This window comes from Quercus robur, chromosome 4, assembly GCF_932294415.1.
Source record: "Quercus robur chromosome 4, dhQueRobu3.1, whole genome shotgun sequence".
Classification (NCBI taxonomy): domain Eukaryota; kingdom Viridiplantae; phylum Streptophyta; class Magnoliopsida; order Fagales; family Fagaceae; genus Quercus; species Quercus robur.
In genome coordinates, this window is record NC_065537.1 from 12380478 (window position 1) to 12396147 (window position 15670).

Consider the following 15670-nt stretch of genomic DNA (forward strand, 5'->3'; position numbering starts at 1 on the left):
GGTAGATCCCAAAAAAAAAAAAAAAAAAATTAGTCCTCACCAAGATTTTTTTAATTTTCTCTTCCAACTAAACAATATAAAAGTTCTTTTTCTTTCCTATTTTTTAGACATGGCACTAAATAAAAGAAGTGTTTCTAGAGTTGCATAAACGGCATTGCAATCCCTTTCAATGGGCCTTAAAAATGTACAAAGGAGACTTTAATGCCATCCAATCTCAAATTTGTTAAAAAGAAATAATTTTAGTATGCCCTTTTGAGTACCCTTTGTCTTTTACGTGGTAGATTACAATTGATTATCGGATACTTTGATATGAATTCACAAAATTTTTTTTGGCACCTCACTATTAATCACATAGAAAAATTGTAACAAAATAATGTATATAAAACTAGATCGTACTTGAATTATCCCTTAAAAGGGAAGTTGCCTTTTGGCTTCATCTTCGTCTCATGGTTTTACATGTCTAATGAAGCACAATATCTTTTTTTTTTTTTTTTTGGGTCAAAAAGTAATACTACCATTCTACCAATAATTACTTTCACACAAGTTAAGTTTTGGAAACATTTTATTGAATGAGCTAGGTCTTATTGTTTGAAATCTAAAATCTCACTCAATCCAAATCTATTACAATTTTATCTTTTATCTTTAATTTGTTTTCCTAAATTAAATAAGCTCTTGGTGCTGCTACTTTCATGATCTTTTGTTCTGGGTTGTACTTGTGCTTCCTACAGCTAGGTTAAATCAATATATATATAAAAGCAGAGACCTCGTATAGAAGTGCGTGTGTTCCTGTGACACTCTAAACTGACATTTAGCTTAAAAAATAGGCGGTCATTTAAGAAGCCAAAGTCCAATTAATGAATTTGAACCCAACCACTCTATTTGAGTTCTTTGCACTCCTCTTTAAAACTGAAACGTTTGGCAAGAGTTCTTCGCACTCCTCTTAAAAAATGAAACAGCAAAACCAGTTCACCTCTCTATCTCTTCCTCTTTCTCTCTCTTAACTCCTTAGTTCTAAGTTCTAACGCACACTTTTGTGTCTCTCCTTCTATTGCTTGTTGACTCTCTCTCTGTTTCTTTCAATTCATTTTTTTTTATTATTCCAGGTACTGAGTTTGTGGTATGCATGTTTAAGGGAACACAAGCTTGGAAAATCAAATCTTCAAATTAATTATGCCATACATTTGACTTCACACAAACACTAATGTTATAGCTAAGTTTATTATGCCATACATTTGACTTCCAAATTTCATTTTCTCATGTTCATCAATGGTTTAATTTTGCAGGCTTTGAGGATCAGTTAATGGCATGTTTTGTCTATGGAGGGCTACAGTACAATTACAATTCCAATGTCACATGCGGCCAAACTAGTTTCAATGTTTGCTTTGACTATACATAAGCTGCCAATGCAATTGTTGCGTCCAAAGTACTCTTTACTGGCAGTGACAAAGTGAGGTTTGGTGGGCTATTTTTTTCTTTCCTTTCTCAATTCCTCTAATAGTGTTTGAAGAAATCCTTGAACCAAATTTCCCCTACCTCCATCCAAAAATTTCTGCCTTTGCAAAGATTGTTAAGATGGACATGCAATTTATATTGGAGTTACACACGCCAAATGTGTGACACATACAAATGAAGGAGATGTTTTATTAGTTAGTTAGTGCCAAGAATTCACAAATCTTTATTCTTATTTTAATTAGAATGTAATAATGCTGGATTTTTAATGGATTGTAACGTTTGGGTCAGTAATGAGCTTGAGGGGGGACATCCATTTTATTATATTAACATATCGGAGAGAACACATATATGGCCCATTGATCGTACTTTCCTAACATTTTTTTTCCCCATAGATAGAGCTTAAATTTTTATAGGGAAATGCTAACGGATACTCTTAAGGCATTGGTTAATAATCCATTTAAAGAAAGTTTTTATGGGAAAAGAAAAAAAAAAAAAAACAATTAATGTTTTGATATCTTTTTTCATTTTCCATAAAAGTAGTGTCAAAACTTTCTTAAAATGGATTATTAACTAGTGCCCCAAGGGCACTTGTTAGCATGACCACATTTTATAAGCAAAACTAATGAAGTTTTGTGTTATTTCAATATTGCATAGCGTGGGGTAAGTTTGTCTGATTCCCATTATTAGTCCAAAATTTTATGGAGACTTTGTGGCTGAATGAGTTTCAATGTTCTAATTTTAATAGGCTGGGTGTTGTTTTTATGTGTTTTAATTCAAGTTGTGACCAAAAGATAATTGAAAATTTTTTTCTCCTAATTTTAATGGTTTGGTTGCAAAAAAAATGAGCAATGCATTTATGCTTCAATGTAGCACGGGCGTCATATTCTGCAGATCATAAACCTAGGTGAATTCTATTCCATCTTCCCTTTGGTGGAAGAATTGATTGAATCAGTAAAATACTGATGTTTTGGCACACCATATAAACTCCTATTTTCTTTTACGTGAATAATGATATTGGGAAAATAAGGAGATTTGAGACCATGCATTCTAATGAGTCTAACTCACCCTCTTTTGGTTCTATATCTCTACATCACCAAGACCAAGTGGGCTTCTTATATAATGTTTAATTAGCTAATGTCACTGGTATAGTAAGCAATTCTTATTGAATATTTAACTGCAATTATTAGAATTGGGAAAAATGTGTTACTTCATGTTATTACTTAAAACTATGTTAAACATTCTATCCAACCTTCTCATAAAACAACTTACAACATTATCTGCGCATAGCGCAGGCCCCTTCGGCTAGTTAATAATAATTTCCAGCTGTGTTTGATTGCCAATATTGAAACACTATATGGCCTAAGAAGAGGGAGGAGGCATAGCCTGCAAAATGAACAGAGGAAGAAGATGAGGGCATTCTAGAGAGACCTGTGATGTTCTAACATATTAAAATGGGGCAATTTGGTCTTTTGATAGTATGCAACCTTTGTAATTGTCGCATGACTTGCACATGGGTCTAATTTCCATCCAAGTTAACAAGAAATAAATAGCGGGGTGCAAAGTGTGTAGGACGTAAAAGTTTAGGAGGATTAAATTCTTATAGTTTAGGGGGTAAATGTATTATGAGGAATAGTTTAAAATGGTAAAATGTAATTTTTCCTTATTTATTTGAGTTTATAAATAAAATTAAATCTTTTGTGACTTTTTTTTTTTTGAGAAACAAATCTTTTGTGACTTTAGATTTATTATTTGAGAAAGTAACAATACTTTCTTCTTGTGGCAATTTTTTCATGTGATGCAACTTTTGGGTCGGCTATCAAAATATTAAGAATGAATTGAGAAATGACATTCCCTAAGACTACTGTGTTTCACCTTTTTGTTGTTGCTTCCAACCACAATGCTATCTAGATGCACACTTCTGGGGCCTGGTTCTCTCTTTTATCACCGCTGGAAACACAATGAAGAATATGACTGTTTCACTGTTTGGGTATTCCACTGTTTCTTTATAGGATGCTTCATGCTAATAGAGCTATAAGCTACTCACATTGCCTTGTTCTAACAACTGAAAACCTAATTCCCTAATGTAATATCATTCTTGCACATAAGATCTTCAATCTTGTTGAAATAAACAGGCAGAGAAAGAACAAGAATTGTTCTGAAGAGAATCTTTGTATATTTTTTTTTGTATTCTTAGCTCTCCTCAAATGTCTGGCTTTCAGTGAGGAGTTGATTGGTAAGATTGAACATGGCAGTCCTCTAGGGTTTTTTGTTGGCTTGATATTCCAGCAGATAATACACATATGACTATATGAGACTGTAGAAATAACTTCTTTCAAGTAGATGAAGGTGCTGCATATTCCCGTAGCCCAAGCTATCTTGTTGGTGATAAATCAAACCCTCAAAAGGTTCTATGCAATGATTAATGGACAAACGTATCTACACATGTTGGCTTCAAATTAAGAATAGGTGGCCTAAAAAATCCTTAGAAAGATTTTGCAACCTATAACTCCGAAACTTGTATTTTCCAATCATTCCCTTTGCCCTCTGTATCTCCTTCGCAGAGGGTTAGTGAAGAAGGACGTAATTTGAAATATAATTTTTGTTATTTATTAATTTTTGATATTATTATGAAGTTTTTGAAAATTTTGATTTAGCATTATTATTTCTTTGATTTTAGGTGTATTTAATGATTTTCTATTAGGGTTCCATTATGATAGGTATTAATTATAATATCTTTTAGAAAATATTTTCTTGTTGCTCAAGTTTTATAGAGTCTTTAAATTGGGCTCCAAGCTTGTAAACAAAAATGAAGTATTTAGTTTAGTAAATTTTCTTATTTTTGTTTCCCTATTTTTTAATGGGTATTTTAGTTGCTATTTTCCACCCCGTCAGCTAGCCCTTTGTTGTTATTTGCTCAAGGAAAAAAAAAAAAATGCAATAATGTGCATTTTATTTTCTCCATAAAAAAATCTGGTTAACTTGCTCCGATCAAATTTTGGAAAAATTTATTTTGGGTTTATTTTTGAAAAATAATAATATAAATAATTTTTAAAAACAATATAAACAAAATTGGTCTACTCTAAACCATAACATGGAGAACAATTGCAACAAGAAAATGGCTCAGAAATAAGCTATATATTAGTAATAAATTAGCGTTTAATGACTTTAATAAGAAAATACATATATGATATCGTTGTCAATCTTAGTGTTAATGTGACATAGAACAACAACCTCCCCCCCCCCCCCCCCCCCCCCCCCCCCCACAAAAAAAAGAAGAAACCTTGGCAATGTCTTTCATTTTTATGGGATGTTCCACCCTATGAGAATCTGGTATTTAAAACTTTTGTAGAAAATTCAAGATGATGAAGCCACAAATGTTTATTCAAATTTTTATCAGTTGTACTTATTGACTTCTCCTAGATGCAAACTTTGAGTCAAGCCTATAGTAATAATATGTGTTGTTTTAGCAAATATACTACTCACATATGAGGAATTGAACAATATGTCAAACTAATCGAATTTTCCACAAGAAATGTTTAAAAAAACAAAAGATATATGATATCTATGACTAAGAAAATTGCACATTAATATGTGGCGTAGTTGAAAGGTGAAGATTTATTTATTATTTATTATTCTAATTTTTTAAAGATAAATACCAATTTCATTAAGCACAAACAACACTAACATCCTTCCTCCACACATCCTGAATAGATTTAGGCAGGGAGTTCATATTACAACAATTACAGGGAAAGGTGTAATTGACAATTCTCTACTCAATGCCATAACAGAAGTGGTTAAGCTAGATAACAAAGGATAATTATCCTCTCTATAACTACATCATCTGCCCTAACAGAAGTGAACAAGCAATCCACTGAAAAGAACGTTTTGAGTCTTTTAGGACTTAGGAATAATTGCCCTGAAGCCATTTCATCCAAAAGAAAATGGTTGGTTTTTTGGCAAAGGCAATGGAATGCTATCATTTCTTAACATAGATAGCACATCTGACATTGTGGGCCGATCATCAGTATTATTCTGTATACATAGGAGACTGATATGGATCCATCTCAGTACCTTAAAGTGGACACATGAATCACTAATTGATGGATCAATTAGCTCTTGCCCTTGACCTTCTTGCCATAAATTCCATGCCTGAGAAAATCATTTACAATATTAGAAGCACACATAACAATGAATATAAACAAAACCCAAAGATTAATACTAATTGACATACGTATTCTACTAAATTGAGTGTGTAGTCAACATGGTAGAAGCTGTTGTTTTTTCTACCACTCACAATTTCAAGCATCAAGACTCCAAAGCTATAGACATTAGACTTTATGGAGAACACGCCTTCCATGGCATACTCAGGAGATATATAACCACTACATCAAAAACACAATAAATATTTAATTTCACAAGTGATTAAATTGAGCACATGTAATAGTAAGATTAAAATAGGACTTTAATCATCACAAGTGTAAGAGTATATTATTAACTTACTATGTTCCAACAATTACATTAGTGTTTGCTTCCAATTCATCTGGTTTGAAAATTCGTGCTATGCCAAAATCAGATATCTTAGGATTCATGTTTTTGTCAAGGAGTATGTTTCCGGCTTTTAAATCTCTATGAATTACTCTTGGTCTTGAGTATTTATGGAGATAGAGTAGTCCTTGAGCAATTCCTTCAATTATATTGAAACGTTTTTTCCAATCTAATAACTTGCCTCTCTTTGAGTCTATCAAATATAAACAATGAAATAGATGTGATCAATAATCTAGTTTCTAAAAAGTGATATAATAAACTTAATTTTTTTTTTTTTTGGAAAAATAAGTAAAAAAAGTACTAGATAAAAGTCAATGTTTTTCTTACCAAATAGAAAGCAATCTAAACTTTTGTTGGGCATGTATTCATAAACCAACATCCTCTCTTCTCCATGAATGCAACAACCAATAATTTTAACAATATTCACATGTTGGAGTTTAGGCATGACTATCAACTCATTCCTAAACTCAGGTATTCCTTGTCCTGAATTTTGCCCTAATCGCTTTATCACTATCGTTTGCCCCCCTGCCAATTTTCCCTGATGTGGTGATTAAAAAAGATTAATTCAGCTTAGATGTAAGTTACTCAAAACTACTTGATGTAGAAGTTTATTTAGAGGTGACCTTATACACAGGCCCAAAGCCTCCTTCTCCAAGCTTGTTTTCTAATGAAAAATTGTTTGTTGCAGCCATGACACTTGTATAGCTAATTACACTGAAACGAGCTCCATCATTCTCATCATTTAGAATTTCATTCATGTTGATAGATGGGTCCAAGCTCAATGAAGCAAGCAATCCATTTTCACCGTTTGTTTCATCACTCCCTGTTTAAATTTCCATAGAACTAATTTGCATATATCATATTAATAAACAAGAATTGGTAAATTTAAATATTATATATATATATATATATATATATATACCTTGAATTACAACTGCCCTCCGTTTGAGTAGATAACACAATATGCAGAAAACAATCACGAGTAGAGCAATGGCTTTGAAAATTGCAACACATATCCACTTCTTTGTTCCTATACCTGGTCATATATAGCAGTGTTAGTAATCATCATATAAGAAAATATTTTCTGACTTTGATCCAAGTTGTACTTCATATCGAAAATCTACAAATACAAGGGAATGGAATTTTCTTTTTCTTTTTTTAAACAAAATTGTGGAAGATGAATACCCTTACGAAGGGATAAACGAGTGAGCATAATTAGCAAAAGAGATCCATCAAAGGGATCATGCAAAGTTCAGATCCTTCAAACCCAAAACTTAACTAAAAAGGTGTAGAAATGCAAGCTAATTAATATAACATATTATGAAGCTCCAATCTAACCAATTTTTGAAATCTTTAACAGTTTGTATTTGAAACCTCAGTGAAAGAGAAAATTAGACATATCTTAGTTTAGTTAGTTTTAGTAATGGTTTAATTTTAAAATTCTTGCCCTAGATTCATTTTTTGTTGCATCTGTAATTTGTGTAATCCCAGAGTACAAGGCACATAAACCTTGAATAAGATCCATATTTAAGATCCTTAGCCATGACTAATTTCTGTACCATCTATATATAAGCAACAAACATTTTTCCAGTAAAACCCCAATTAAGATAATTAAGATTCAATACACATGGATATCTAGCTAGGGAAAAACTTTAGTGTGTGTATATGTAGAGAGAGAGAGAGAGAGAGAGAGAGAGAGAGAGAGGGAGGGAGAAGAGATCTAAGCTGCTATTTCTTGATCAAGAAGTTTAAGTTTGGAAAAAGCTCGATCTGAATCTGTTTGTGAACTGAGGAAATGATTGAACATATCTAAATCTGCTGTGATGACCCTACCTGCATCGTCACAAATTATCTATATATATACACTTAAAAGTTGCACTATTCACAACCCAGATTCGAAGTTGCTCAAATTCAACGACTCTTGCATTATTGGTAATTTTCCTTACATAAATATGCATAAACTTAAAAGTCTCTTGTGTGTGTAAAAACATGCTCTAAAATTTGTATTTATATATACTTAAGTTCCATCAAAACCCTAGATGGCTAAAAAAAGAAGTTGAGAATCCAAACTACTTGAGTCTTGATCGGTTGAGACATACTGTTTGATCGGTCGAGATAAGTGGTTTTCGACCTGTCAAGCTATAGTTGAAATGTAGTCTTGCAAGGGTACCTTTTCTGCATTCTTGATCAAATATTATCTAATGTAATTTTATTTAGATAAACTAAGTCTAAACTATTACAATTGTTCATGGTTAACATTCTAAAAATGTGGACTTTACAATATCATTAGACATTTTTTATATGCCTTAACATATATATAAACCCCCTTTTACACTGTTTATAATCATTTTAATTTTCCATCATAATTGATGTTCTAACAGTCCATCCATTGGAATGTTTAAATGTATAGTTTGAGATACAAATAAATGGAAAATAAAACCTAGCTCCAAAAAACTTTGGGCTCCTGTTATTTCAACAGTGTGACTTAATATATTTCACTCCAAAATAAAAACATAATTGTACCATAGACTATAGGGTTTATTTAATTGTACAAGATATCCTGTGACTGAAAATTCATTTGACCTATCCATAAAATATTCATAGTTAAATAAAGATAAAATAATTTATGATCACTTTATTATCAGTATATCTGAAATATTTGAGTTCAGAATTTAATTTCTTGATTATTCCTATACTCTTAAAATTTCATTTTATTAAATATATATATTTTTAGTAACCCCTTACTAAAATGACTAGATATGATACTCTAAATAATTAAATCTATGTCAAGGGAATATTTCTTATCTCTTATTGAGATTATAAATTCACTCTTAAGAAAAGATTTTTCTACAATGATAGATGTGATTACCCAACGTATTAAGGTTTTAACTTACATCTCACATTTGAGTCCGTGATCCTTAAGATTAAAAACTTTACTCTTTAGCAATTATGAGTTTAATTATTCAAGTAACAAAAGTTTGTAGAACAATCAATTAGATTGGTCCAATTCAATGTATTCTAATACATCCATATATCAATCAATAATCTCCACTTCCATGATCAAGGTAGAAAATCATGATTAATATGTTTTACTCATGTCAAATAAAATGTTTGATTTCATCACTTACTTCAAAATAAAGTTTATATGTCACAAAGGAATTGTGATATAGATCTTCAATATTCATAAAATGAGTATAGATAAAATAAAAATATTAAGATATACTAGCTTTATCACATGCGCTTTGCGCGTGTAATGATGCTTTTTTTTTTGGGGTCTAGTGTCATAATTTTTCCTTTATCTCAATTTTTAAATTATGACACAACTCAAAAATTAAATAAAAGAAACCAGAGAGTCTTGATAAAGTATGAAAAAAAAAAAAGGAAAAAAAAAGTTGGAACGTTGTCTGGAAGGAAATATACAAAGTGGACTGAGATTTTTTATTTTATTTTAAATTTTGGATAAGTTTTTATTTTTATCTTATTTTTATGTTTTTAAGACATGATTAGTAAGAGAGTGTTCTATTTTGTAGGCATCTTAAGTGGAGTTGGAGATATATTTTTAAAAGGTTGTCCCCAAGTTTTATTCCTGTTAAACGTAAGACCTAGGGATATTTTTGAATCACATACAAGTCCAGTCCAAAGAGAGGAATCCTATTATAGATAGTATAGATATGTGCAAATATACTAATATATAGGATTTGAAATGAGGAAATCTAAATAAAGATAGAGGCGGTCCCTATTGATCGATGTAAAGATAAATGATTCCACTTACTTCTAATTTTAGTTAAATATATGAAGATATAGGTATCAACATAGACTAATTAAATAAATTATGTAAAAACCTTTAGTTAAATAACATTGTATAGTCAAAATTGTTAATTGAAAATTATAGCTCTTTTTAATATGAATTGAAGCCTAGATAGTTATATAGTGATTGTAATCAAATTTATTTTATTGTTGAATGATAGTATTTTTTTATGTACTTTATTAATAACTAATTAATAAGTAAAATTATCAAAGAAATAATTGGTTATATAAATTAGAACTAAGTGGAATAATTTATAATAAGTAAATATATAATATAAATTTAATGAAGATTTATACATGAGTTAATAATAATAATAATAATAATAATAATAATAGTAATAATAATGATTAATGCATTTAATTTTTATATTAATTGATTTTTTTTTTCCGAAATAATATTTATATGAAAAATGACATGTGGCAAGAGTATTGGCCTTTACCCAACTAGGTGGCAAAACTTAAATGATTCTAGAGTTTTAATAGATAACTTGTCGCTAACTCGTGCAACACTCTAGATAATTAGAAAATATTAAATATCTTCACTTTGTTTAATGCAACAATAAGTAAAAAATAAATGAAAATCAATAATTCTAATTCAAAATAAAAGTTGAAAATAGATATAAGATTGGTTTTACATATAGCAGTCATCTCAAATATAATTTGATAATGAACTTTTTATAAGACGAAATAAAGATATACACATCTTGAAAAAAATCCGTATGCATATTTTTTCACCAAGCTTAAGCGTAACTGGTATAGGTGTTTCTGAAACATTTACTCCATCTGATATCAAAATACTTAGGTGCCAAACATGAGAATAATATATGAAAATATTTTGATAGCATCCAATACCTTTAAGCTTTCCTTTTGCATTTAGTCCATCTATAGTTTGTATAGAAGTTTCAACTATGTTGCCACAATCCATGTACAGAAATAATAATACTAATAATGTAAAATTTCAGTTAAGATCATACATTTCCTTGGAAGGGCAATACTTGTTGCACATAGTTTTACACAAAGCCCATTTTTTAACTGAAATTGTGACATTAAGTCATGATTTTTAAATTCAAGATTATGACTTTAAGTCACAATTTCAATTTAAAAATGAGATGTGTATAAAATGATGAGTATTGTAATAATATTTTTCAAGTTGGCAAGGATCTTGAGTCCTAATAAGACTTGGTCAACATTATGACCAAATTTACAACCATACCAAATTAACAGTTGTATGTTTTTAGACCCCTTAAAACATAAGTTGTTTAACCTAGTTATTTAGCCAAATAATTACTTAGATAAATTATTCAGATCAAGGTTAATACAATCAAATTATATCATGAAAGTAATGCAGAAATATAAAGAACACACAAACAAGTGTGAGTACTTGTGGTTGCAGTGGATCAAGGAAAGAAGTAGTCCGTGGACTCGGAACTGTCACGTGATCGTGGTAATAAGTTTTTTACATGAAATAGCAATAGGATGTTAGTGTAGAACTTAGACCACTAATATCCTATTGCTACCTCGTGTAAAAAACTTACTATCATGACCATGTGACAATTCCGAGTTCACAGACTACTTCTTTTCTTGATCCACTACAACCACAAGTACTCACACTTGTGACTTTGAGATTCTACTCAAAGGTTTCAAATCTTCTTTAAGTTTTTTATTCAGTAATTGAAGTGATCACCAAGTTCTTGACATGAATCTTGATAACCCTAAGTATGCTTGAAGGTAAACAACTCTAGATCTCACAAGAGATTCAACACACAGCACATCAACAACCACTAAAACGTAACTAGGGTTTTTCCTTTTATACTTGGAGTAAAATATAAAACCCTATACGTTAAACCGGGCTTGGGCTGAGTTAGAAATTCTGCAGAAAAAAAAAATCTGCATGATGTTCGATCGATCAAGCCTTGCAGAATTAAAATACACATGAATTCAGATCTAAAAACATGAACAAGAAAGAGCACAAAACCAAAATATTCAATCACATGAACACAAACCCAGAAAAAACTTCAACCTAAAACTTCCTTATCAAAAACTGGTTCCCCCAACCTTTCTAAAACATTCTCCAAGCTTCATCTCTCTTCCAAAACTCAAAGCTTCCTCTCTCTCTTCCAAAAAACGAAGATCTCTCTATTCGAAAACACGTTCATGGCCAAAAGCTTTGAGCTCTACCTCCTTGCTCATCGCCACCACCACCACCACAACTAGTTGTGGTGCTTTTTTTTTCTTTCTCTGACTGGCTCATTCTCTTTATCTCTTGATTTTGCTCAAACCCAAACCCAAACCCAAATGCCTCAAGCTCCTCACTCAAATCAGTGCTTTGCCCTTTCTCTATGGCTCAGATCGATGTCTTTCTCTCTCGGTGGGTCTTTCTATCTCAAACCGGTGTCTCTCCCTCCCCGATTCCCTTTTCTACTCGCCCCTCCTTGTTTCCTCTCCTCTCTACAACCTTCCATAGTTTTGATCTAGATTTAAAGAGAGGCTGAGATCGGTGTGGTGGTAGTTGTGAAACAAAAATTGGTGGTGGTGGTCGATGGTTGTGAAGTTGGCCCGGTGGTGGGTCGAAGGGTGGGTTTGTTGTTGGAGTGGGTCGTGGGGTGGGTTTGTTGATCGTTGATTGCTAGGTTTGAGATGTTTTGGTGTTCTTGTTGGAGATCAGTTTTTGTTTGTGTTTGGTTGACAAGAAATGGTAAGAAAATCCTAGAAAATATGAGTTTGTGTTCTTATTTTAATTTTAATTTTGCTTTGTGTTGGTATGGTTGAGCTGGGTTTGTGTTGGTATATGTGGATTGATTTTGTTTTGGATAATTTGATTTATATATATATACATAAATGGATTGATTTTGTTTGTATAATATTCATTTATGATTTGTTTTCTTGTGTTCTTATGTTTGATTTTCTGGGTTTGTATGATTTTTTTTTTTTGGGTTTGTGCTCTTCTGTCTTTTTGATGAAGAGGATGGCATATCTAAATTCATGTATTTTAGGTTCTAATTTTGTTTTGTTTTGTTTTTTTTTTCCTTTTTTATTTTGTTAAAATAGATAAATTAATTTTCAAAATCAAAAGTTGATGTGAATGCTTATGTGTCTTTTTTAATCATTATTTTATACTAACGTGGCATTTTTTAATATTATTTTATTGGCCACATCATCATTTAATGTGCCAACAATGCACTCCATTTGCCACATCAACAATTTCTGTTAAGTGAGTAACTGTAAGGACCAAAATGGAACACGTTAATTGATTTAGGGACTAAAAGTGGTGAAATGAAAATGTAGGGACCAAAATGGAAAAGATGCAAAATGTAGGGATTAAAAGTGCATTTACGCCTTTATTTATTTATTTTTATTTTTTATAAAAGGAATAACAAAAAAAACCTATCATGAAATGTTTGAATGTTATGCAATGCAAATCCTAGAAAAAAAAAAAAAAAAAAAAGCAAAAGGAGAATGGTCACAGAGAATATTGAGATAAAGTACAAGAATCTTGTCAGAAAGACTTAATTAGATTGAGCATTTTGCATCCAAAACCTTTTAGATGCAACTCTTGTATTGGAGTTATTATTCATATTATAATGATGAGCACTTCTATGATTGGTATAAAGGTTTAACGCCTTTGCCAACTCACCAATAAGTACCATAGGATCTTGTGCTTAAGGCACATGTACTTTTAGCTTATTTGCTCGCTTTGCAGCTTGCAACTTGAAACAATTTAGACAAATATGCCCAATCTTTCCATAATAATGACAAACCCATAAAGGTCTATCATGCAACTTATCCTTAGGGAGGGTAGGACTCTTAAGCTTAGACTCTTTAAGATCAATCCTAATCTTCCTAGGAGGTGGTGTAACTTCTACTGGTTTGACAATCTCACTCTTGGGGAGCTCAGAAGGGGAAACAAAATTTATGGAATGAGTTTCAGACACAGATTTTCAAAACCTAGACCAGTTTTGTCTAAGGGAGACTTCTGAATACTCAACATGTGATCAATTTAGAACTAACAGGCCTATTTGTTTGTTCTCTAGCAATGGATAATTCTAGTTCCAAATTCTTAACTATATCAAGCAACAGCATGTTTTCAGTCTTCACCTTATTAATCAATTTATTAGCATCAAACAATTTCAACAACAAATTTTTCTTACCAAGTTCAAGAGAAGCAATTTTCTTTAAACCTATGTCAACATTCATAGCATTCTTTATAGCAACCTTGCAAAGCTTATTATAGGCTTTTTGCAAATCAGCATTCTTAGAGAGTTCCTTATCAGAAGGGTTCTCATCAACCACAACACTTTCATCAACTATAGCAGTAGTTGTGAAAGTAATGAAGTTTCCATTCTCGTTACTACTAGACTCATGATTAGAAACTTCATCATCACTAAGGGTTACAACCATAGTTTTGCCCTTTGATCTTAAGAATGTAGGACATTCTGATTTCACATGACCATACCCTTGATAACCAAAACATTGTTGACCCATGGAATAGTTAGAGATTTGACCTACTTTTTCTTTAGATTTATCAGTATTATTCACTTTAATGGGTTAATTCCTTTTAAAATTCCTAGGTTCAGCATTGTTTTTACCTCTTGCCCTTCTACTGTTGTTTCTAAGAAAGTTTCTAAAGTTCTTGGCAAGATATGTAATCTCTATAGATGAGAGTTCATCATCAAATCCATTACCATCAACATCATCAACTGACTTAAGAGCCATTGATTTAGATTTTTTTTGTCTTAGGTAGGACTAGCTTATAGGACTGGAGAGATCCTACAAGTTCATCAACAGGGATGGAGTCCATAACCTTGCTTTCAGTAATCACAGTCACTTTGGGTCTAAAATCCTCAGTTAAGGATCTAAGTATCTTCCTAACAATTTTAGGTTGATCATAAATTTCACCCAAATTATAAACAGAGTTAACAATATCATTCAGTTCAGCATAAAATTCATCAAAATACTAATCATCAGACATTCTAATACTTTCAAATCTGGTAGTTAACTATTACAGTTTGTTAATCTTAATTGCTTTTGTGCCTTCACGCATAGTTTGGAGAATATTCCATACAGTATGAGCAACCTCAACATTTAAGTTCCTTTTGAATTCCTCCATAGAAACAACATTAAAAATAGCATTTATGGCTTTGCTATTAAAAGCGGCTGCTTCTTTCTGAGAAGTTTGCTACTTGCTTATAGGAGTAGTCAGTTTTTCCCATCCGTATTCAATGGAATTCTAAACTCTCTCATCAATAGATTTCAGGAATTCTTTCATTCTTACTTTCCAGTAGGCATAGTTGTTCCCATCAAAGTAAGGTGGGATCACAAGAGAGTGACCGTGTTCCATCACAATAGGGGTCAAGGATCAACTCTTAGATCAAAGGATCTCAATACACGAGCTAACTTACTTTGATACCACTTGTACGTTTTTAGACCCCTTAAAATACAAGTTGTTTAACCTAGTTATTTAGCCAAGTGATTACTTAAATAAATTATTCAGATCTAGAATAACACAATCAAATCATATCATGAAAGTAATGCGGATATATAAAGAATATATGATATGATAACTCAGGAAAACCAAACCAATAAAAACCCTAGGGAGGATTTAACCTAACTATCCTAAAGGTAAAACAGATTCACTATGAAAGAATTGAATTTTTTTACAATAGAACTTAGACCACTAACATCCTATTGCTATCTCGTGTAGAAAACTTACTACCATAACCACGTGACAGCCCCGAGTCCACGAACTACTTCTTTCCTTGATCCACTGCAACCACAAGTACTTCCACTTGTGACTTTGAGACTCCATTCAAAGGTTTCAAATCTTCTTTAAGTTCTTGATGCTACAACTGAAGGGATCACCAAGTTC

General features: G+C 31.6%; 1 protein-coding gene across 1 annotated transcript; it reads right to left on the reverse strand.

Annotated features, from left to right (window-relative positions):
* Nucleotides 1–5325: 5325 nt before the first annotated feature.
* LOC126721388 (G-type lectin S-receptor-like serine/threonine-protein kinase At1g67520) lies at nt 5326–14202 on the reverse strand. Its single transcript, XM_050424428.1, has 7 exons — nt 13953–14202; nt 6920–7033; nt 6621–6820; nt 6325–6535; nt 5953–6190; nt 5684–5834; nt 5326–5601 (listed from the first exon to the last, which is right to left on the reverse strand). Exons 1-7 carry the CDS (start codon nt 14200–14202, stop codon nt 5380–5382), a joined length of 1386 nt encoding a protein of 461 aa, XP_050280385.1. The 3' UTR covers nt 5326–5379.
* Nucleotides 14203–15670: the final 1468 nt, after the last annotated feature.

Excerpts from the sequence above, each read along its gene's own strand:
- LOC126721388 (XM_050424428.1), bottom strand. The coding sequence starts at position 14,202 with ATGGTTGTAACCCTTAGTGATGATGAAGTTTCTAATCATGAGTCTAGT. Across the intron at positions 6,191-6,324 it reads TTTAGATTGCTTTCTATTTG|ACTCAAAGAGAGGCAAGTTA; the intron begins GTAAGAAAAACA and ends TATATTTGATAG. Across the intron at positions 5,602-5,683 it reads CACTCAATTTAGTAGAATAC|GCATGGAATTTATGGCAAGA; the intron begins GTATGTCAATTA and ends TGATTTTCTCAG.